Source organism: Fundulus heteroclitus, unplaced genomic scaffold (assembly GCF_011125445.2).
Source record: "Fundulus heteroclitus isolate FHET01 unplaced genomic scaffold, MU-UCD_Fhet_4.1 scaffold_138, whole genome shotgun sequence".
NCBI lineage: Eukaryota > Metazoa > Chordata > Actinopteri > Cyprinodontiformes > Fundulidae > Fundulus > Fundulus heteroclitus.
In genome coordinates, this window is record NW_023396550.1 from 356350 (window position 1) to 380868 (window position 24519).

Consider the following 24519-nt stretch of genomic DNA (forward strand, 5'->3'; position numbering starts at 1 on the left):
GTTATACATTAGATGGTAATAGTGGTGATCTGTCTTCCCTGGATGATGTCACAGTTAACAGAACGTCAGACTAGGTGTACCTACTATGAAGAAAAAAGAGAGAGAACAAAAAGTTACAAGCTGAAATGACAACAGTCATTTCAATGTAATGCAATGCAAAACTGGAGAACAGTAGACTGGAGAACAGTAGAAATCAGTAGAGTGAGAGAAATAGGCCCCGATGTCCTCCAGCAGCCTAAGCCTATAGCAGCATAACTACAGATGTAGCTCAGGGTAACATGAGCCACTCTAACTATAAGCTTAAATTCTATTCTTGATATAACAGGAAGCCAATGAAGGGAAGCTAAAATTGGAGAAATATGATCCCTCTTGTTGATTTTCATCAGAACTCTTGCTGCAGCATTTTGGATCAGCTGAAGACTTCGAACTGCATTTTGTGGACTTCCTGATAGTAAAGAATTACAATAGTCCAGCCTTGAAGTAACAAATGCATGGACTAGTTTTTCAGCGTCACCCCTGGACAGAATGTTTCTAATTTTGGCGATATTCCTGAGGTGAAAAAAAGGAAACTCTGGAAACCTGTTTAATATGGGATTTAAATGACATGTCTTGGTCGAAGACAACACCAAGATTTTTAACTTTATTTCCAGAGGCCAGAATGGATAATACAGGTAAGAGTTGGTAAGAGTCTTTCAGGGAGAAATTAAAAAGAACCACACAAGGCAGTATTATCAGTCCTTTATTATTTTCAGTTATGATAAATGATGCACTTAAAGAAATAGAAAATGAATTGGGTTGTTCATTGTTTGCTGATGACGGAGCTATTTGGAAACGTAGAAGGAATGTTAAATTTATTGTAGGGAAAGTACAAAAAGCAATTCATAAGGTTGAACAATGGTCTTACAAATGGAGTTTTAAATTTTCGGTAGATAAAACAAAAGTATTGCTTTTTACTCAGAAAAGAAATCAAGAAGTACAACTGAAGTTATATAATCAAGATTGTACTGTTCTCTCTATGTGTTTTGCTCTTGCATGAACACAGATAAACAGCCAGCCAAACTCCTTATTCAAGAGCCAGGAAGTGAGCGGCTTGCTCCTTTATTATCTTCTTACACATTTAGTCAGCATTTCTGACTGCTTTGAATCCAGTGTAAAACTAGAAAAGAAAGATACAAAAAAAATGGCTTAATAAACAGCCATGTAAATATCAGTATTAACGTATCAAAGTATCAGCTGCTTAATATTAACTCAACAGGTATTTTCACAGCCGGCTAGAAAATTAGCAAGTAAACACACACACTCTGCTGTCACACAGACCACGACATTTTACCGTTGCTTTTATACACAAAATAACCATAAAAGATATTAACATATCTTATCGAATCTGTAAACAATGAGCAACACTTACAACCATTGCTTTCGGAGAGATTAACTGCATTGTTGCTGCCCTGAGACGATGCACACACGCTCTCTTCCTCTTGTTTGCGTCTTTACTTCCTACTTCCGGTTCGGAAGATTTTCAACATAAAAGCACCGCAAATTCATTTAAAACAGAGAACGGTATATTAACATTTCAAAGTAGTTTTTAAATGTCTTTTAAACATATTAAACATATTCAGGGCAGAACAAAGATCTAGAGAGAGTAAAGCAATTTAAATTCTTAGGAGTATGGTTTGGTAAAAAAAAACTATCCTGGAAAGTGCACATAGATAAGGTTATTGAAAAATGTAAAAGGATACTTAATATATTGAGATGTTTAGTTGGCTATGAATGTTACATTCCTGCAGTGAAAAAGAAAGGGTTCATAATAAGGTTGGACAATTATTCAGAAAGCTACAGAATTAGGATTAAATCATTTAAATATTAGTCCAACAGTACCATTATCAATAACACCACCATGGATTTTACCTGAAACAATAGTAGATTTAACAATATTGGAAAAGAAAAATAAAGATAAAATGTATATGTGTAATTCTATAATAGTGGAGGAATATATAGAACAGTTTTATAATAATGTAAAAATGTATACGGATGCATCAAAAAAGCAATTACGACAAACTGGAGTAGGTGTAATAATTCCAGAGTTTAAACTGCATATAGGGAAGAAATTAAATGAAGGAATATGTTTATACGGCAGAAATTATTGCATTATTAGTTGCTGTAGAATGGATTGAGGAAGTGAGACCATTAAGAGCTGTTATATGTTCAGATTCAAGTTCATCATTGATCAGTTTAAAAAGAAATAATTCAGAAAGCCGTCCAGATATCTTATTAGTAATTCAACAAATATTATATCATATTCAGATGCTGGGGTTATCAGCTGTGTTTCTTTGGGTTCCTGCACATATAGGAGTGAAAGGTAATTAAATGGCTGATAAGAAAGCTAAAGAGTCGATAAATAAAAGTAAGAGTGATTAAGAATAGACATGGGTAAATCAGAGGTTCAAAGTATTATGCTGCCATCTTGTGGTCAAAAATAATACCCGTTTTTATGACAAAATGACATCTTTGATGAAAATTAATTGACTTTCTTTAGGGTTTACACAATTGGTCCAAGAGACTTTTTTGTAGGGACTGAGAAGTTACATCTGCTTACTGAGTTTCATAATTCTCAGACAAAGCATGGCTTGGGGCTTACTGATTTAATGCGTTTTTAATGGTTTTCCACAAACCTGATTTTTGCAATGCGACAGCTCAGGCAAATATGCATATTTCATAAAACCTTTGATAACTTTTAACCCTCAAGGTCTCATCTCCACGCTGAAAAAATTTGAAAGTGATAACTTAAAATGCCTAGGACTAGTTTGTTAAAGTTCGAGGCAAAAACCGTCAATATTTTACCCTTTGACCCAAAATGGCAGGCTTCCTGTGGGTTTTAGAGCATACCCACAATAGACTTTTTTTCATAACTTTAAAAAAGCTACCTAGGTAAAAAATTTCAGCTTTCTACGTGTTACGGTTTGGCCCAACTCACTCTAGTTGGCGCTGTTGAGCGGGTTTGCCACGCCCGCTTTCAATTACACTAAAATCATGCGATTTCTCACGGGGGACAATTTTGGGCAAAGTTTGGTGAGTTTTCATGCATGTTTAGGCCTCCAAAAAGCCGTTTCAAAAGTCCCAAGAATAAATAATAATAATAATAATAATAATAATAATAATAATAATAATAAAATCTGCAGTTACAATAGGCCTTCGCAGCGCTTAGCTGCTCGGGCCTAATAATAATAATAATAATAATAATAATAAAATCTGCAGTTACAATAGGCCTTCGCAGCGCTTAGCTGCTCGGGCCTAATTAAAACCGCAAGCGGTGATGAGCGGCCCTCGCAGCAAAGCGCCGCTCTGGCCTATTGGCCACCGCTGGGATTTGCGCACCGCCGCCCGCCCGCCACCGCAGATGCTGTCACGCATTTTGCCCGCCCGTCCACTGGGCGATTCACACGAACGTGTTCGGCAGCGCTCCCCTACGACTCAAAAAAAATCTGGTGCAGATCGCGCGATGCAGCGAGGAGATACAGCCGTTGAATAATGATAATGCATTTGGCCATCGGACCGGACTAAATCGTTCGGCGGGCCGTAGCTTTGACACCCCTGGTTTAAACATTAGTATACCAATTTAATCAAAGGTATCTTACTAGCTGTTAATCCAGCTTAATGTGAAAAGTTAACAAAACCATTTTAGTTTTTTAAAGTTACTTGCTATTTCATGTGTCTAAGGGTTTTGTTTCTTGCATTAAGACAGCTTTTATGAAAGTTTAACATCTAAATTGGTGGATACACACCCAAAAGTAATGTAAAAGTAACACTTTAGCAATTGGACTATTGCCAAAGGAACACTTTAGCAATATTGCGGGGGTAGCAGCTTTATAAAGGAGGCCCAGACATTCCTCTCCCCAGCCACTTGGGCCAGCTCCTCCGGGGGAATCCCAAGGCGTTTGCAGGCCAGCCGAGAGACATAGTCCCTCCTGCATGTCCTGGGTCTCCCTCTGGGCCTCCTCCTGGTGGGACGTGCCCGGAACACCTCACCAGGGAGGCGTCCAGGAGGCATCCTAACCAGATGCACAAGCCACCTCAACTGGCTCCTCTCGACGTGAAGAAGCAGTGGCTCTACTCTAAGTCCTCCCCAGATGACTGAGCTCCTCACCTTATCTCTAAGGGAGAGCTCACACACACTATGGAGAAAACTCATTTCGGGATCTTGTATCCGGGATCTCGTTCTTTCGGTCACGACCCAAAGCTCGTGACCATAGATGAGGGTAGGAACGTAGATCGACCGGTAAATCGAGAGCTTCGCCTTTTGGCTCAGCTCTCTCTTCACCACAACGGATCGGTACAGCGCCCGCTTCACTGCAGACGCTGCACCAATCCGCCTGTCGATCTCCCGCTCCATCTTCCCCTCATTCGTGAACAAGACCCCAAGATACTTGAACTCCTCCACTAAAAGCTGGCTCTTGGGACTTTCCTTTTTGACAAAGCTTATAGTTAGAGTGGTTTATGTTACCCTGAGCTACCTCTATAGTTATGCTGCTATAGGCTTAGGCTGCTGGAGGACATCAGGGTCTATTGTTCTTCAATTTTGCATGACTGTTGTCATTTCAGCTTTTAACTTTTTGTTTTTTCTATTTTTTCTTCATAGTAGGTACACCTGGTCTGGCGTTCTGTTAGCTGTGACATCATCCAGGGACGACAGATCACCTGTTATTACCATCTAATGTAAAACAGATTACTGGATCAATGTGTGCTTCTGTGCTTTTTGTCTGTCTTGTTGTGTCTCTTCTCTCTCTTCTATAACCCCAGTCGGTCAAGGCTGATTACCGTTCATACTGAGCCCGGTTCTGCTAGAGGTTTTTCCTTCCTGTTAATGGGGAGTTTTTCCTTCTGCTGTCACTTCATGCTTGATCAGTATGAGGGATTGCTGCAAAGCCATGTACAATGCAAACGACTCTCCCTGTGGCTCTACGCTTCTTCAGGAGTCAATGCTGCTTGTTACGACTTTGATGCAATCAACTGGTTCCCTTATATAGGAATTTATTTTACCAATGTGGATAATCTGACTTAATACGTATAATCTGATTGATTTTGACATTGTAAACTGCCTTTAGATGACATGCAGGCATGGACTGGTAATCGGGCGTACCGGGCATTTTCCCGGTGGGCCGACGTGCTGTTTGGGCCGGCAGACCCGACATGTATATTAATAATATGTATTATTATTATTATTTTATATATCTGTCTTGTTATATTTGCATCATGCATGAAGAAAAATAAAATCAGCAGAGCAAGAGTCTGTTCCCATCATCCGGCCCTTACCACAGGCTACTGCAGCCCATTGGTTATCATCCCTGACAGTCTAAAGGGCTACGCCAATCATAAAGTAGAAAAACACCTTCACGCTCCTTGTGGAACTTTGTGCAGCGGTGTTCACAGTAGTAATGGATAAGAAACTTGCGCAGAGAAACTGCACGAAAAAAAGAAACGAGTTCTTCAAACGGACGCTGCGAAGTGTCAAACTGACTGACATGTTCCCAACAGCAGGCCCTTCATCTGCTCCGTTGTCTGATGTAGAATATGGTGGTGGTGGTGGTTGTAGTCAGTGACGTGCGGTAGGGTAGCTGGTGATGCACTGACGTCATCAGAGTCAGATTTACAAATATATACACTCTACAGAGTAGACTCGTTGGAAAGTGCTGAAGGAGACTGATTGAGCCAAATTAATTGACCAAGAGACATGGAAAAATATTGATTATTTGATGAAAAAATAAAAATAAATTATTTGTCATTTGACTGTAACAGTTTATGAGTTATGATGGATTTCTGCATTTGTAACACATTCTAAAACTATAACCCACATTACGCACATTTTATCACAAAAACAAAACATGAATAAGTATCGCTGTCTTACCTCTACTTATAATTTAAGTCCCTGCGGCGCTCTTTCTGAACAAAAATATCATCATTTTCCGGTAAAAGTTCTCTTTATCTTCTTCAGTTTTAAAAGTCTCTCAGTCTCAGTGGAGCTCACTGCCAGGGAGGAAAGCCTTCCTTCATCAGTCCTGTTCCAGCTGTATGTTTAGAGTCTTTTTAGTGCTTTACTTGTTTAGCAAAACTCGCTAATAAAACATCCATAACTTGCTGTTACTCTACAGTTTTAGGATCAGGAGCGGTGCCCCTTGAGCGCCCCCTGCCTAGTGGCCAAGGAACTGCCGACCTCACCTACAACCAGTTCTTTGCTGTTTATGATCGGCCAGCACCACGAAAACATGTTATCTGCACACAGTTTGATGACCAAAACACAATTCGTAATCCACATACATTAAATTGTGGAAAATCTGTTCATAACTGTTTGAACAATTGAATTTATGATCTATAAACAGGAAGATGCATTCACAGAATGGAAGTCAGCGCAGTTAACATGGGATTGCACAATCCCAGGGGAGGCCAAGCTCGCTGCGGCCTCACCGGCTTCGCTATGAAGCGCCACCAAGGATTTACATGAAAAATAGCGAAAAGTCTGCGATTTTAAAGAAAATAGGATCAAAAATTAGGAAATTAGATAAATAAAATACTTATTACAAATGACTGAGTAAATCAAAATTTATATTATGTTATTATATATTTTCTTTTTTTCCATGATGACAAGTGAGGCATTCTCTGGTTCATTTTGTCATTGGCATCCTTTTTTACACAGTGAGTGCACATTAGTCCAATGTTACCCTACAGTATCTGGAAGACTGAATAGATCTGATGAGCAACTTACAATAACTTCTTATAATGATGTAACGTGATAATATGTGTGATTGACCGTGAAACCTCTCTTTCTCTCTCCCCTTTCTGATCTAAGAATTGTTGCTGTGCTGTGGTGGAGTTTACATTTTACAGTGTTAATAAATTAAGATTTTAGAAGTATTTTAAGTGTCCACTCTCACTAATTTCCATTAACCTGGCCTCAAGGTATTGCACAGTTGGTATTGCACAGTTGATATACACATTCAGTACACAAAACAAATGTGGTGGGCCAGTCTAATCCAAAATGCCAGGGCCGACTGTTTTGTCCCAGTCCACCCCTGATGACATGTTTCATGATTTGGCGCTATATAAATAAAAACTGAAATGTATTGAACAAGTGTAAGTTTGTCAGTTTTCAAGCAGGATTTGTATATCTGTGCAACTTAACTATATAAAGAAAACCAGAGTTAAGATCACTTACTTACCAAGAGAAATTCCTTTGGGGTTTATTTGTGGTCTCTTGCTGCCCCCTGCTGGACAAGTTTGATCAAATCCAAATGCTTTACATGTCAACATGGTGTCAAAATTTAGATTTCAATCTAAAATGGCTTACTTCCTGTGATACTTGCACTATAACATTAATTGTAAATTCTGAGCGTCTTGCTGAGATCTACAACTGTACAAAATTTCATTACTCTACGATGAACTAAGTGAATAGCAAAGGGTCCTTTGAAAATTGCTTGGTGGCGCTATAGAGAAACTAAGTCCTGCTCACTAAAGTTTGTTATGGATTCCTGTTGGGGGGTGGATAAGGATGCATCCAAATGAGTTTTAAGCAGCTCGGCCCAAAACTGTGGAATTCAGAGCCAAACATATGACAGCAGCGTTTGAGGTGAATATGCCACGCCGCCACGCCCCCCTGCTCCATCGAATCCAGTTTGGCCTGAAATCCACAACACATCAACATGTGTTCTGTCTGTGGACACAGTTTCATGTTGATTAGTTCAGAGGGGTAACATAGCGACCGCTTACAGCAAAACATGACACTTCCTGTTGTCAGGGGGCGTGGCCTAAGTGATGTCATCATTTGACCATTGGATATTAAAGAAGACCCGATGATGATCAATCACAGAAGGTTTGGTGCCTCTGTGTGTTTCTGTGTAGGAGATATAACAGTTTTATTTTTTGTGGCGAGTAGGTGAACTTTGACCCCTGCTAATGCCCCTTCAGCATGCTCAAAAACTCACCGTTTTGATAACTTTTAATTGGCCATGCCTTATGATCAGACTGACCGAGTTTCAAGCCGCTCGCTCAAAATCTCTAGGAGGAGTTCGATCAAATACCAATGCTGTAAACGTCAAAAATGGGGTCAAAATCAGACCTTCAATCTAAAATGGCCGACTTCCTGTGATATTTGCACTATGACATTAATTGTAGATTCTGAGCGTCCTGCTGAGCTCTACCACTGTACCAAATCTCATGTCTCTATGATGAAGTAAGTGAATAGCAAAGGGTCCTTTGAAAATTGCTAGGTGGCGCCGTTGAGGCATTTTTCTTTTGATTTTTGTGACGACCTTAAAATACAAAATTTTTAAACAGTCTTCATGCATCCGCCAAGTTTGGTGAGTTTTTGAATATGATAAAGCCCTCAAAAAGGCCCCTCTTTGGGGTGGCAGATTAATAATAATAATAATTAAAGCCGCAAGCGGCGATGAGCGGCCCTCGCAGCCAAGCACCGCTGGGGTACGCGCACCGCCTGCCGCCAGCCACCGCAGAAAATGTCACGCATTTTACGCGCACGTCCACCGGGCAATTCACACGAACCCGTTCGGCAGTGAAATCAGGTGCAGATCAGTTGATGCAGCAAGGAGATACAGCCGTTGAATAATGATATTGCATTTGGCCACCGGGCCGGACCAAATCGTTTGGCGGGCCGTACGTTTGACACCCCTGGTTTAAACATTAGTTTACTGGTTGAAATGCAGTTCAAAGTCTTCAGCTGATCCAAAATGCTGCAGCAAGAGTTATGGAGATAGTTTCCTGCCAAAAGGTTGTAAACAGAAAAGGTGTTGCACACAAATAAAACTTGTTTTGCACACAAAAAGATGTGTTTCACACAAAAGAAATTGTTTTGCAAACTGTCCGCCAACCTTGCACTCAAAATATCATTTATAAGTTTTCCTCCAGTACAAAATGGTCTCTGCACACACAAAACAGCCTCTGCTCGACTAAGAAACAATCCCACCCACGCTGCGGTAAATTTGTGCCAAAAGTCACGTGATGCATTAAGAGTTGTTGTTCAGACTTCCCGACATTGAGAAGAATTCAGTTATCTCTAAACTATTGGGCTAATTTACTAAATGATTGCATTATTAGGTGCTGTAGAATGGATTGAGGAGGTGAGACCATTAAGAGCTGTCATATGTTCAGATTCAAGTTCATCATTGATCAGTTTAAAAAGAAATCATTCAGAAAGCCGTCCAGATATCTTATTAGTAATTCAACAAATATTATATCATATTCAGATGATGGGGTTATCAGCTGTGTTTCTTTGGGTTCCTGCACATATAGGAGTGAAAGGTAATTAAATGGCTGATAAGAAAGCTAAAGAGTCGATAAATAAAAGTAAGAGTGATTAAGAATAGACATGGGTAAATCAGAGGTTCAAAGTATTATGCTGCCATCTTGTGGTCAAAAATAATACCCATTTTTATGACAAAATGACATCTTTGATGAAAATTAATTGACTTTTACATTCCTGCAGTGAAAAAGAAGGTTCATAATAAGTCATTTGGTTGGACAATTATTCAGAAAGCAAGAGAATTAGGATTAAATCATTGAAATATTAGTCCAACAGTACCATTATCAATAACACCACCATGGATCTTACCTGAATCAATAGTAGATTTAACAATATTGGAAAAGAAAAATAGAGATAAAATGTATATATGTAATTCTTTAATAGTGGAGGAATATATAGAACAGTTTTATAATTATGTAAAAATGTATACGGATGAATCAAAAAAATCAATTAGGACAAACTGGAGTAGGTGTAATAATTCCAGAGTTTAAACTGCATATAGGGAAGAAATTAAATGAAGGAATATCTGTTTATACGGCAGAAATGATTGCATTATTAGGTGCTGTAGAATGGATTGAGGAAGTGAGACCATTAAGAGCTGTCATATGTTCAGATTCAAGTTCATCATTGATCAGTTTAAAAAGAAATCATTCAGAAAGCCGTCCAGATATCTTATTAGTAATTCAACAAATATTATATCATATTCAGATGATGGGGTTATCAGCTGTGTTTCTTTGGGTTCCTGCACATATAGGAGTGAAAGGTAATTAAATGGCTGATAAGAAAGCTAAAGAGTCGATAAATAAAAGTAAGAGTGATTAAGAATAGACATGGGTAAATCAGAGGTTCAAAGTATTATGCTGCCATCTTGTGGTCAAAAATAATACCCGTTTTTATGACAAAATGACATCTTTGATGAAAATTAATTGACTTTCTTTAGGGTTTACACAATTGGTCCAAGAGACTTTTTTGTAGGGACTGAGAAGTTACATCTGCTTACCAAGTTTCATAATTCTCAGACAAAGCATGGCTTGGGGCTTACTGATTTAATGCGTTTTTAATGGTTTTCCACAAACCTGATTTTTGCAATGTGACAGCTCAGGCAAATATGCATATTTCATAAAACCTTTGATAACTTTTAACCCTCAAGGTCTCATCTCCACGCTGAAAAAATTTGAAAGAGATAGCTTAAAATGCCTAGGACTAGTTCGTTAAAGTTTGAGGCAAAAACCGTCAATATTTTACCCTTTGACCCAAAATGGCAGGCTTCCTGTGGGTTTTAGAGCATACCCACAATAGACTTTTTTTCATAACTTTAAGAAAGCTACCTAGGTAAAAAATTTCAGCTTTCTACATGTTACGGTTTGGCCCAACTCACTGTAGTTGGCGCTGTTGAGCGGGTTTGCCACGCCCGCTTTCAATTACACTAAAATCATGCGATTTCTCACGGGGGACAATTTTGGGCAAAGTTTGGTGAGTTTTCATGCATGTTTAGGCCTCCAAAAAGCCGTTTCAAAAGTCCCAAGAATAAATAATAATAATAATAATAATAATAAAATCTGCAGTTACAATAGGCCTTCGCAGCGCTTAGCTGCTCGGGCCTAATTAAACACTACAGATACAATAGGCCTTCGCAGCGCTTAGCTGCTCGGGCCTAATAATTAAACAACACAGATACAATAGGCCTTCGCAGCGCTTCGCTGCTCGGGCCTAATTAACACTACAGATACAATAGGCCTTCGCAGCGCTTAGCTGCTCGGGCCTAATTAAACACTACAGATACAATAGGCCTTCGCAGCGCTTAGCTGCTCGGGCCTAATAAGAAACAACACAGAAACAATAGGCCTTCGCAGCGCTTAGCTGCTCGGGCCTAATGAGATGTTCTATACGGTAAAAAGGCTCAAGGTGCTGACATCAGATCTGTAGCTAAATGGAAAGAGGAAGGTGAAAAAATTCATCTTATTTTAGTGACCTAGAAAAAAAATAGGCCAGAAAGAAAGAACATAAATTCATTAATTATAGACAACAAAGAATTCACAGATCATAAAGTTATTTCAGAGGAAATTCACATATTTTACTCAACTTTATATTCATCTGAATACAATCCAATGAACTCCAACATTTTCTAGAATAAATCAAAGAACATTTCCCAATAATAGATGCAGCTTAGAAGGAAAACTGTGAATCTGGTTTTAGACTTGAAGAATTAGACAGAATGATGAAAAAACTGCTGCACTGATCACAGATCAGTTAAAAGATGATTTATCTCAGATTCTAAGTGAAACACAGTTTGGTTTTCTTAAAGAGAGATCTATCCACAACAAGCTGAGACTGGTTCTAGATCTGCTGGACTAAGAACATCTGCTGGAGGATGACGGAGTCGTTTTCTGTCTGGATTTTTATAAAGCTTTCCATGGTTGAACAGCCCTTTATCTAAAAAGCTTTGGAGTATTTTGCTTTGGGAGAAATGTTTAAAACAACTTCAGTTGCTTTACACCCCTGATACTCTTTGTGTGGCTCGTCATGCCTGATCTGGCGGCTTGCAGCTCATAATCCTGTATAAAACTATAACACAGCCAAGGCAATAAATATTTAGGTGGTAGCGTATTCTTTACGGCCTGTTCACAACGCTGCCACGCTTGATGACTGACGTGAAGCTAGCGCACATCCTCGGCCTTCAGCATCACTAGGTTACATGAGCAAAATGGATGGATTTCTACTAAAAAAGGGACAAAAACCAGATGGACAGAGCCACAGTGTTGTAGGTAACACAGAGGATAAAGATTCAGAGGACGAGGAAGACGAAATTCAACAGGAAGATGACGCGGGAGAGGAGGCAAGCAGGCAGGAGCACATTCACAGTAAAAAGATCAAGATACGTGGAATACAAGACGAGCAGCGAAGGTTTCAGGACAAATGGACAGAGGAATTTTTATTTGTTCTTCACAGCAAGGATCATCTGTGCTTAATATGCAAACAAACCCGTGTGTGTTTCAAACCAAGTAACTTAGAGCGCCATTTCAAAACACGCATCCAAAATTCAATGAAAGTTCCCCACCTGGCAGCGAACTGAGAAAGAGAAAAATAACAGAGCTTAGTGCATCGCCTGAGCAACAACTAAACCTTCTCCACAGGACAACTTCTACAGCAGAGCCTTTAACAGAGGCATCTTTTCAGGCTGCAGGGATTTAGGCAAGGGCCAAAAAGCCATTCTAGGACGCTGAGATAGTGAAAGACTGCTTTTTAGCCTCAGCAGAAATAATGTTTGCAGACTTTGACAACAAGGATGCAATTATTAAACAAATAAAAGCATTACAGCTGTCTGATTAAACAATAATGAGACGGATGGAGGATAGTGGACGGGACATAGGTGAGCAGCTGCTGACTGAGCTGCGCACAGTGCCCTGTTTCAGCATGGCTCTGGATGAAAGCACGGATATCAGCCATAATGAGCAGCTGTGTGTTTGGCTGAGCTTCCCCAAAGAAAACACTTTGAAGGAGCAAATGTTGGCCTTACTTCTGCTTCTTGGCCAAACCACAGCTGAGGATGTTCTGAATGCACTGTTGATTTTTTTTTAATCAAAACCATCTAAGCTGGTCCAAACTTCAAGTGTACTGATGGAGCTCCAAGCATGGAAACACTAGCCTGAGTTAAAGAGCCACACTGGATCATCAGCTGGCCTTTCTAACAGATATTACCATCACCTGAACTCTGTCAACGTGCAGCTCCAGGGAAGAGACAAGTTGCCAAGTGACATGATGAGGGCAATCAAAGCTTTCCAGAACAAAATAACTGCTCTGTGGATATCTGACAAAGACCTCACACACTTCCCAGGACTGAAAGAAAAAGCCAAGAGTGAGCGTACTCTGCAGCAGAGCTTTAGCTACAGTGGTTTAGTTGAAGTTTTGGAGCTGAGTGGGGAGTTTGAATCCAGGTTCAGTGATGTGAATGAACATAAGGGCATTTTTAATCTTAGTTAAAACCCCTTTCATGTGGATATATCCTCTCTTACACCAACCATCACACAGCTCTGCCCTAACAACCGTGCCTCTCTTCAAAGTGAAATAATTGAGCTGCAAGCAAATGACTTTCTCCAAGCTGAACACAGAGCAGGTGTTGGTAACTTCTGGAGCTTGGTTTCTGAAGCAGACTTTGCCAACTTCAAAGCACTCGTACAGAAGGTGATGTCTTTCTTGTTGAGCACATACACATGTGAGTCAACATTTTCAACCATGAACATTATCAAGAGGAAACAGAGACACAGACTGACCAACGCTCACCTTGAATGCCTCACTATAATCACGACAACAAGCTACAAATACAACATGAAGAAGGTTAAGGACATGCATGCCAGCTTCTGCTCTTCCCTCTATTAAGGTAAATAAACACTTTAATTAAAGTGGCTTCTGTGGCAATTTGGATGGAACATGTTGGGATTCATTTTCAATAAAATTTTAATGTAAAATATATTGACTGTGCTGTTTTTAATGTGGGGTAGCCAGTATTTAGGTGAAATGGTTTATTATGTCAGTGACTTGGTAAATTGTGGTAACAATGGCTCTCCTCTTGACCTCGGTCTGCCAATATGGCTGCTGTGAAAAAATGAGTGAGTATCACTGCTTTACACGGACATCAATAGATCAGCATTTTACCTTCAGGAACTTCTAAAGGTTTTGATGTTAAAAGAGGAATTCATCAATGTTGTCCTGTTTCACCTCTGATGTTTATTATGGTGACGGAGCTGTTAACAACTTTTAAAAAAAATAATTCAAGTATGGAAGCGTTAAATGTGATGGAAGCTCCCTGGTAATTACTCAACTAGCAGATGACATGATCCTGTTCTTAAAAGACAAAACACAAACTTCAAAGGTGCTGAAGGAGATAAAAAAATGTTCTAAAGCCTCTGGTCTGCATTTGAATATGAAAAATGTGAAATAATGACTATTCAGGATGAGTAAAATCGTTCTCAACAGTTGGCTCTAGAAAGATTTATCTATTTTTGGACGTATTCTACTCATTAAAATGGAAAGTTTAGCCTGTCTCATTTATTCAGCTTTTTCATGTTCTATATTTGAAAAAATTATTTAAAAAGTTAAATCAGGAAAACTTTAATTTCATTTGGAGAATCAGATGCAATTACATCAGGAGGTGACATAGTTAAATCTTTAGAAGAAGGTTTAAATCTGATTTCGATCCAATCAACGCTTCTAATAAACTAAAAAATTACAGAATGTCATTAAAATTACAAAATCTCTGGTATATATTTATATATATAATCTCTGGTCTCTGGTCTAATTTTCTTCTTACTATTTTTGAAGCCATTGGTGGGATTACATTACACTGGTGGGATTACATTTTAAAGATGTGACTTTAAAATCTTTAAATTACCCATAAAACTATCAGACTTTCATAAACAGGTTCTGCAATTTTAGAAACTAGTTTTTAAACCCAACTTTTCACCAAACTTTGTCCTGATTTGGAACAACAGATGAATCCTGATGAAACAAAAATCACTCTTTTAAACAGATTAGTTGGAGAAAGGTGTTTGGTTTGTTCTACACTTTATGGAAGAAGACGGAAACCTTTTATTGTAAAATGCTTTATCAGAAAATACACATTAACATGTACCTGGACTCGATTTAACAGAGTTAAAGGCAATTCCTCCTGCTATGGTTCTACTAATTAAAGCCATGATATAATATTCTGCAGTTAGAATATAATATCATATAATATCATCTCATATTATATCATCTCATATCATATCATCTCTCTCCACAGTCTCGGAGTGACTGTGGAGAGAGAGAAGTAGTGACTAAAAGCTTGAACCAAGAAAATAACCAGAAGCTACGCTGCTTACCATTTAGCTGGGCAGACCTAACCGGGGGAGAAGTTGTGTCGAGGGAACTCTGTGGGTCTACTCTATAGATGTTGGTGGCTCGTGGCTGGAGGGCGGCAGATGGAACTGGCGAGGGATCCCGAGCGAGCCTCAACTGACCGGAGCGACGCATGGATTGACCAGAGTACAGGGGAGCCAGCAGAATCCGGGGGAGGGGGTCTCAGGCCCGTCTAGGTAACTTCAAGGGAGTCTGAGTGGAGAGCCAGAGCAAGATCTGAGCATCGGATTCTGCGGGTCTGATTCTTCGGACTGAAAATCAAGGGAGGAATTCTGAGTGTCGGGATCCTGCAGTTCTGATTCTTCAGACTGAACGTCAGGGCAGGTGAGTGCATCCAAGCACTAAAAAAAAAAAAACACGACTGGTTTAAACCTCTGGCATCTTCCATCTGTCAGAGCTCCGCTTATGAAGCCAGAGAAAGCCGCTTCTGATGAGCCACAGGTGTGGGGCATGCCCCACAGCCAACTCTAACCACCTGTGGAGTAGAATAGAGCGAGACCACACAGAGAACCCTGACACAAAGTACTGAAACGGTTTTTAATGTTTATTTTCATTTCTGACTGAAATTCCCTTTAAATGCACCTTTTTTCTCAGAGACATAAATTACCTGACACAGCCGACCAATAGGAGACAAAGACCCATCACCTGCTGCCGGCGATGGTCAGAGGGCTCGGTGGCGCCGATGTGTGGCAGCCTGGCCTCTGTCAGTCTGGCCCAGGGCTAACAGGTACCTGAAGCTGAAAATGTGGGACTGTCCCTTTAAGAGGAGCAGCAGGACGCCATGCACGCTGCGGCTCTGTGTGCGTGTTCACACGTTTCCTGTGTCAAAATAAAAGTCCAGAATAGGAAGAAGTTGTGATGTGGAAATGTTCCATGTGGTTCTGTTGTTGGGGTTTTCTTCAGCTTCTGGTTTGGTGCCGCAGGAGTTTAGCTAGAAAATGAAAAACTGGTCTTCAGTCTGTCCAAGTCAGCAGTTTGGAAGTAAAGAAGCTGATTTTAGTCCCAGACTGTCAGCGTCGGCTCTTCTTTCATTCTCAACGTGTTTTCAAGGTTTGGAAAGATGGAGCAGAAATATCATTTCATCATTGCTTTGAGTTTCTGCTGCTGATTTATTCAACTAAAGAACAAAATCTGTCATTTAAAAACATGTCAGAAAGAAGATGGAAATGTTTTACTGTAAATTAGGACTTTTTGAAAGTCAGTGTAGATAGAAAAAATCAGTTTTATTGAAACAAGCATCAGAGTTTTATTGAAATATTGAAAATTGATCAGAGGAACAGAAGAGAATGAGCAGCAAATGAATCAAACACAGAAGAAGAAAATCTGTTTATTTCACATTAAAACACATGAAGTAGAACTGCAGCAAATATACAACATGTGAATGTAAAAAGTGTTTAGAAAATAGGAGCCAACAGAAACAGATAATGTCCAGAGATTGAGAAAAACTGGCCAACATTTCAATGAAATCTGACTGATGAATGAAAGTAAAAAACCAAGAGAGAAAGTCAACATGCTGGTATTCAGAGTGAAGCTTTGACTGGAAACAGGCAGAAAAACAACATGTGGATCCTGGAATAATCCCAGTTTCCATCTTTAAAGGACTGGAAGAGGAAGAAGTTTCCAAGGAATCATTTAGAAGAGTTTCACAAAGAAACAGATTGAATCCATGAATGTGAAAACATGTTTCTGAGTGAAAGAGACAGACATGAACAGACTGAACTATCTGTTCAACAGGGAGAGGCTTTCTCTGACAGGAGGAGACTCTTTAGACTCAATCAGCACAGAAACACTGAGGAACCAAAGGACCAGAACCCAAAGCCAGGAAGCAGAGGTTCAGTGAATGTGGTGTTGAAGGTGTGGAGGTGGATCAGTGAGTCAGAGGAGACTCTGTAGAAGGACAGAATACCAGCAGGACAGTCCACATACACTGCTGCTCTGTGGGAGATGGAGAATGGGGAGATAGATGTTTCTCTGTAATTGTGACGGACAGAGTAACCAAGATCAGAACATCTCAGACTCCAGGACTGATCATTAAATCCAAACCAACAATCTCTAATGTCTCCTTTCCTCCTGACTCTTCTGTAACTCACTGATATATTAACATCTCCTCTCCACTCGATCTCCCAGTAACAGCGACCAGTCAGACCAGTTCTACACAGCAGCTGAGGTTCATAAAATCTGTCTGGATGATCAGGATATGACTGAAGCTCCTTCATCCATGTCACCTTCCTGTTGTCTTCAGACAGTTTGAGTTTTCTGCCCACTGTGTTTGTGTCGATTGTGAGTTGACAGGAATCTGGTGGAGAGAACAAAGACAATCCAGCTGCAGTTATTGGTCATTTATTGACACTTTGATGATGACTCCTGAATGAGTGATGGACAGTTTGAAGATGGTTGAATGTGAGCTGCTTTGTTGTCATGAATCAAATGAAAAACACACTTACACTTCCTCAGACCTGGCGTCAACCATCGGACTCCAGCAGGCTCCACCCTGAAAGGAGGAGAGGGTCAGACCATCAGTCTCTTTCAGCAGCAAACATGGACATTACATGTCTCTCAGACACACATTGTCCTCCACTGAGAAAGGACCACTCCAACATTTGGACACGTCCACTTGTTGTAATTATCCAGAAAAAGAAAGAAGAGCTGAGAGCAGACAGACACCTGGGCTCTGATGATGATGACAATGATGGAAACATTGCAACCTGCAGTGCATGTAGTGAGGACAGTTGGTGGCACTGTAGCACAACTCATTTGTCCAAACAGAGGAAAAGCTCCAACAGAGAGGAGAAAGGAAATCCCTCAGTAACAACCTGAAGAAACAGCCTGAAGCCTAAAAGGACATCAGGAAACTAAGTCAACATTTCTGGAAGGTCCACCTGATTTAATAATCAGCATTAAAATACAATCAATCTAAACACTGACACCAACTCTGGATCCCTGTTCCATCCACTCTCCCAAACACAGAGGGAGGAATGAAACACTAAAGGCAAGGCAAGGCAAATTTATTTATATAGCACAATTCAGTACAGGGACAATGCAAAGTGCTTTACATGATTAAAATATAGCAAATTAAAACAGAACTAGAAAAATTTCTGAAGAAATTTAGCAAGGCGCCTGCCTCTTGGTGCGTACCGTACCGTAAAAAAAATAATAGGAAGTAACACTGCGAATTTCAGGTTCCTACGGTCTTCACAGCCCTCGCAGCGGCCGTTGAAAGGTGCCATGTTAAGTCAATGGACCTCCTAGGAGCCTCTTGCTAGCAGCGTTGTCATGGAGACTCACTGACAGCTGCAGCCCTCTCTGTCTGTAAAGGCAGAAGAACCCTGGCTAAGCAGAAGTTGGTAGGACCTTCCTAAAGCTACTTCTGGTTAGCAACATGCTAGCCGTTAGCCGCTAGCATGGTTGTGTTCAGTATCACCGGGTGATGTTACTCTGTTAGTTTGGTGGAAATCCTGTACTGAGAAGTGCCTAAAAAGGGAGAAAATCCTAAAATTCACCAAATCTGTCAAGCAGAAGTTTGTACAAGCTTCCTAGAGCTACTTCCGGTTAGCAACATGCTAACCATTAGCCGCTAGCATGGTTGTGTTCAGTATCACCGGGTAATTGTACTCTGCCAGTTTGGTCCAAATCCTGTACTGGGATGTGCCTCAAATAGGGAGAAAATACGTTGTTTATAACGTTGCCATGGTAACTCAAAATGGCGGGTGGTACAAAAAAATACTTCATGGGATCAGCACACATGTTTTGATATATACACTGTGGGGATTATAAGATTCAAAAGTCTTCCACACCGGGAATCGATCCCACGACCTCTTGCATGCAAAGCCTGCACTTTCCATCTGAGCTATACTGTAGCACCATATATGGACAAACATTATAGGGACCATAACGGGTTTGGTCTCCCATTGAAAAGCATTGGATGTTTGACACCTTATAGCTTGGAGATGCTTGATGCGACGTAGCCCAAATTTCTTGTGGAGCTTTGTCTCTAAAGGAAGTACAGACTCTGTGAAGCAGAAGTTGGTAAGACCTTCCTAGAGCTACTTCCGGTTAGCAACATGCTAACCATTAGCCGCTAACAGAGTTGTGTTCAGAATCACCGGGTGATTGTACTCTGTCAGTTTGGTCCAAATCCTGTACTGGGAAGTGCCTCAAATAGGGGTGCCAATACTTAATGTCACCAAACATGACTAAAGTTCATGGGACAGATTGGCCTCCTTTAGAAACTCAGCCTCACCACATCTGGGCCCAGAACTCAACATTTGACCAAAATGGTGTGTAGTGCCATTTCCCACATGTGGGTGGTGCTGTATTGGCCAATTGGGTCGTGTCCGGGCATCATGCCAGGTCCTGTTGGAAGCAAAGGCCCAATAGGAAAGCATGTGAAATCCAAAATGGCACAGAAAACTGACACATGGCTGAAAGTCACATGAAAATTTTAAAATGTTAAGAGGAAGTGACTGTGCGAATTTCAGATTTCTACATTAATCACAGCCACTGCAGTGAGCGATGAAAGTTGCCATTGTATCTCAATGGAGCGTCTCCCTCTGGCCCTCAGAGTTCCGTCGTCATGGAAACTCACTCACACACCTGCAGCGGCCGTCTACAGAAGTGCAGACACTTTGGTCACAAAAAGTCCCATTGGATTATAATGGAGAACTTTGCCCCGAACAACGCTTCATATCTCCTGATCCATAAATGGTAGAGACGTAATTTTTTCTGTGTTTAGTTTGTAACGGATAGGGGAAGAAGAAAAGCTATCGTTTTTTGCTAGAAAAAGTTTAATAAAGGCGTAAAAAATTATGATCTAAATGGGATTTTTATGGATTTTCAGAAATCCTCTAAAAAGGGTCCAGAACAAATCGCTGTAACTCAAAAGGTATAAGAGATATCAAAATAATTCTTTCACCATAAGTATCAGCAGGCTTTTGAGGACCATGCAGCTCATTTTTATGTTTGTACAAAAATCGGTGTAGACACAGCGGCGATGTAAAAAAGTGGTTGATGTGGGAAAATGCAGCTCCAAAGCGTTTTTAGGATTTTGCACATTCGCTACTCCCGAACAAATTGTTCCTGTGGAAAAACCGTAACAGTTATCCACAAAATTCCTTTTTTGTGAGTGCCAGAAGGGTTGGGACATTCATGTGTGAAAGTCTCATGTCTGTACATAAAACGGTTTAGGAGTAGCGACGATGCGAAAACATGTGATGTTTTGGATTTTTAGACCTCATTTTTCAAAACCGCTCCATAGCAAATGAATGGGGGAGGTTTCGGGTTTGTGTCGGTCTGAGGTGATTTGCGAAAAATTTATAAATGCGTCACCAATGAGGGTTACATTTCCCGAATCCTGACAAAAATACCTACGTTTTGATGTATAATTTGTCTACGTAGAGTGAAAATTGAGCGAGTAAGGTCAAGTTGTTCGGAGTTTTCAAATCTTTAAAAAAGCTAGAGTGGGCCACTCTAGCGGTTGGAGAATTCCGTCATTGACTGTCATTGTAAACGATGATTTCGTTGATTTATGGACATGAGCTTTGAGGAGTAACTGTGAGGAGACGATAAAAGATATCCACATCCCGTTTCCACTTCTGAGTAGGTCACAGATATATCTACAAACTGGAAGTTAAACGGTGTTCGTAGGTGAAAGCATGACTATACAGTACCGCTTTGAAAATGGTCATTTGGAGGCTATTTTGAGGCTTTCGTTCTAACCGACTCCATTGATTATTATGGGTTTTTTGGGGGGTGGTTTTTCGCTAATTTTGTTGCCATGGTAACTTGAAATCCCAATAATAGTAGTAGCACACATCTCGAGATCGAGCCGCACGTTTTGATGCCTATATTGTGGGGGTGCACGCTACGGTTCGGGCCGCATTAATCGTGACGGAAGAAGAAGTAAAGAATAAGAATAAAGAGTCCGTTTAGAGGTGAATAGTAATAGGCCCTGCCCATGCATTTGCATTGGGAGGCAGTGCTGTGCGTAGCACAGCACTCCTCATTGCACATGCAAGGCAGGCGCCTAATAAATAATCCGTTTAGAGGTGAATAGTAATAGGTGCCCCCATGCATTTGCATGGGAGGCAGTGCTGTGCGAATGAGGTGGTTCTTCCTCATTGCAAATGCTATGGCAGGCGCCTAATAAAAGCAAGTAGGAATAAAATGTAGATAGAAATTAGAACAAAGAAGTGGTGATTCAGTTAACTAGAACAGTTGAAGGCAATCCTAAACAAATGTGTTTTTAATCTTGATTTAAAGGAACTCAGGCTTTCAGCACCTTTACAATTTTCTGGAAGTTTGTTCCAGATAAGTGGAGCATAGGAACTGAATGCTGCTTCTCCTTGTTTAGTTCTGGTTCTAGGTATTGTCATGGTTTTCAGATGACGAGCCCACATGCAGATACCATCGGGAAGCAAAGCACAGTTTTAAGATGTTTATTTAGGAAACAGGCAGATCTAACGGACGGGACTACAGGCAACTCGGCAGGGTCAGAACGTCACGGCTGGAGAGACTGCAAAGAGAAGAAGAGTAAGTGACTCTGAAAGGTGAACCAGGAGAACTACTAGAAGCTGTGCTGCTTACCATAAAGCTGGGCGGACCTAACCGGGAAGAAGTAGCACCGAGGGAACTCTGTGATCCTACTCTGTTGGTGATAGGCGGCTAGTGGCTGAGGGCGGCAGATGTTACTGGTGAGGGATCCAGAGCGAGCCTCCTCGGCAGTGGGTGACAGATGGATTGACCAGAGTGAGGGAAGAGCCAGCAGAATCCGGGAGGGGGAATCTCAGGCCTCGCTTAACATCCAGGAAGTATGAGGGGAGAGCCAGAGCAAAATCTGAGCAGGCGTATTCTGCAGGTCTGTTTCTTCGGACAAGACGTCAAGACAGGTGAGTGCATCCAAGCACCAAAAACTGTGACAAAAACAGGGAGATCCAAAATAAGTCAAAGTCTAAAGACGAAAAAACTCACAAGCAGGTTTCCAAGAGTTGGGTCAGAGGCCACGTCGTACCACGACTGGTTAAGGCTCTGGCGTCTTCCATCTGTCAGCGCTCTGCTTAAGAAGCCAGAGGAAGCCGCCTGCAACGAGCTGCAGGTGTGGGCCACGCCCTCTCAGCCAACTAGACACACCTGAGGAGTAGAGTTAGAGCAGGAAAACACAGAGAACCCTGACACTACCCCCCCCCCCCTCAACGGCCGCCTCCTGGCGGCCCAGACGAAGAGGTGCTGGGCTGAGTAGACCAAAAGTCTAAAATCAAATCCTTGTCCGAGATAGCTGCTGCAGAGACCCATGAGCATTCCTCAGAGCTGCGACCCTCCCAATCGACGAGGTATTGGTGACCCCTACCTCGTCGACGGGCGTCCACAACCCTGAGGATGCGAGGGTTCTGACTGTCCTGGGAGGGTGGAGGGGGTCCGGAAGGAGGGCACAAGTTGCTGTCCAAAACGGGCTTGATCTGGGAGACATGGAAGGTGGGGTGTACTCAGGAGTGAGGGGGCAAACGTAGACAGACGGTGGTCGGGTTAATAACTGTCACTATCTCATAGGGCCCAGTGAACCGGGGAACAAGCTTCTTAGCGGACGGGTTGGATAAGACGTCTCTGGAAGATAACCAAACCTTCTGACCAGGGCGATAATGGGGAGCTGGTCTGCGGTGCTGGTCGGCGAACCTCTTGCTCCGCTCTGCGGTGCGAGTGAGTGCTGTGATTGTGGTTCTCCAGATGTCCTGACAGCGAGCAATGTAATCGTTGACGGGGGTGAAGGGAATCCTGAGTTCATCCGTGGGTAGGAGTAGAGGTTGATATCCTAAAGCTACTTCAAAGGGTGAACGTCCAGTGGCTGAGGTGATGTGTGAGTTTAGGGCATATTCTACCCAGGGCAAAAACGTATTCCAGTCTGAAGGTGAAGATGACGTGAGGCAGCGGAGGGTGGTCTCTAGTTGTTGGTTCATTCGTTCAGTTTGGCCATTGGTCTGAGGATGGTATCCGGAGGTGAGTGTGTAACGGGCACCCAGAGCAGAGCAAAAGTGCCGCCAGACCTGGGAGATGAACTGAGGGCCCCGGTCAGAGAGGATGTCAACTGGGATGCCGTGGAGTTTGAAAACATGCTTTATGAGGAGCTGGGCCGTCTGGAGGGCGTTGGGTAATTTACGGATGGGGATGAGATGGCATGACTTTGAGAACCGGTCCACAACTGTCAAAATAGTTGACATACCTTGGGACAAAGGAAGGCCTGTAACAAAATCAATAGCTATGTGGGACCATAGACGTTTGGGGATGGGGAGAGGATTTAACAAACCGGAAGGTGGCTGAGTAGAGGGCTTATTCTGGGCGCAGACGGGACAGGCTAGGACATACTCTCTAACATCCTTGGTCCATGATGGCCACCAGAAGCGTCGGGACACCTGAGACTGGGTTCTATAAATAGCCGGATGGGCGGAAAACTTAGCATCATGACACCAGCGTAGAACCTCAGGGCGAACAGACTGGGGAACATACTTAAGTCCTGCTGGACCTGTACCTGGGTCCGGGTCTAATAGTTGGGCCTGGTTGATCCTGTCCTCCAGATCCCAATGCAGGGCTCCAACAGTACATGTAGGGGGAAGAATGTGTTCCGGCTCCTTCTCCTGTTCAGAAGGGGCGAATTGACGAGACAGCGCATCGGGTTTGACATTTCTTGAGCCAGGTCTGTAGGTGATGGTGAGGTTAAATCGTGAGAAAAACAAAGACCAGCGGGCTTGTCTGGAGTTGAGTCGACGGGCTGACTGCAGGTAGGAGAGGTTCTTGTGATCTGTCCATATTATGATGGGCTGCTCGGATCCCTCTAGCCAGTGCCGCCACTCTTCCAATGCTAACTTAATAGCTAGCAGCTCACGATCGCCCACATCATAGTTCTGCTCAGCAGGGGACAAACGACGGGAGAAGAACGCACAAGGATGTAACTTATTGTCAACCTCAGACTGTTGGGACAAAACCGCACCCACCCCGGTATTAGAGGCATTGATCTCTAGAACAAACTGTTTGGCTGGATTGGGGTGAACGAGTATGGGAGTCTGGAAAAAACAGGACTTGAGTTTGTTGAAGGCTTCCTCTGCCTCAGGACTCCAGATGTATGGGACCTTGGTGGAGGTAAGAGCATGTAATGGGGAGGCTATCTGGCTATAATTCCTGACAAAGCGCCTATAAAAGTTTGCGAAACCCAAAAATCGTTGGAGCTGTTTGCGCGACTCAGGAATGGGCCACTTCATTACTGCCTTTATCTTTTCCGGGTCTGACTTCACTTGTCCGCCTTCTAAAACTAAACCAAGAAAGGAAACAGAGGT

The 24519-nt window shown here is 41.8% G+C and overlaps 2 protein-coding genes across 2 annotated transcripts in view; one reads left to right on the plus strand and one right to left on the minus strand.

Moving 5' to 3' along the window:
- LOC118558639 overlaps window positions 1–15097 on the plus strand; it is a 74213-nt gene extending 59116 nt beyond the window's left edge. Inside the window, exon 4 of the mRNA XM_036129096.1 lies at window positions 15087–15097. Coding sequence (XP_035984989.1) covers window positions 15087–15097 — 11 coding nt within the window. The remainder of the gene's footprint in view (window positions 1–15086) is intronic.
- Window positions 15098–16929: 1832 nt separating this feature from the next.
- Window positions 16930–24519, minus strand: part of LOC118558636 (NLR family CARD domain-containing protein 3-like) — a gene marked incomplete at its 5' end in the record, with an annotated part of 70915 nt that continues 63325 nt past the window's right edge. The window contains 2 exons of the mRNA XM_036129093.1: window positions 16930–17498; window positions 17647–17693. Coding sequence (XP_035984986.1) covers window positions 16978–17498; window positions 17647–17693 — 568 coding nt within the window. The remainder of the gene's footprint in view (window positions 17499–17646; window positions 17694–24519) is intronic.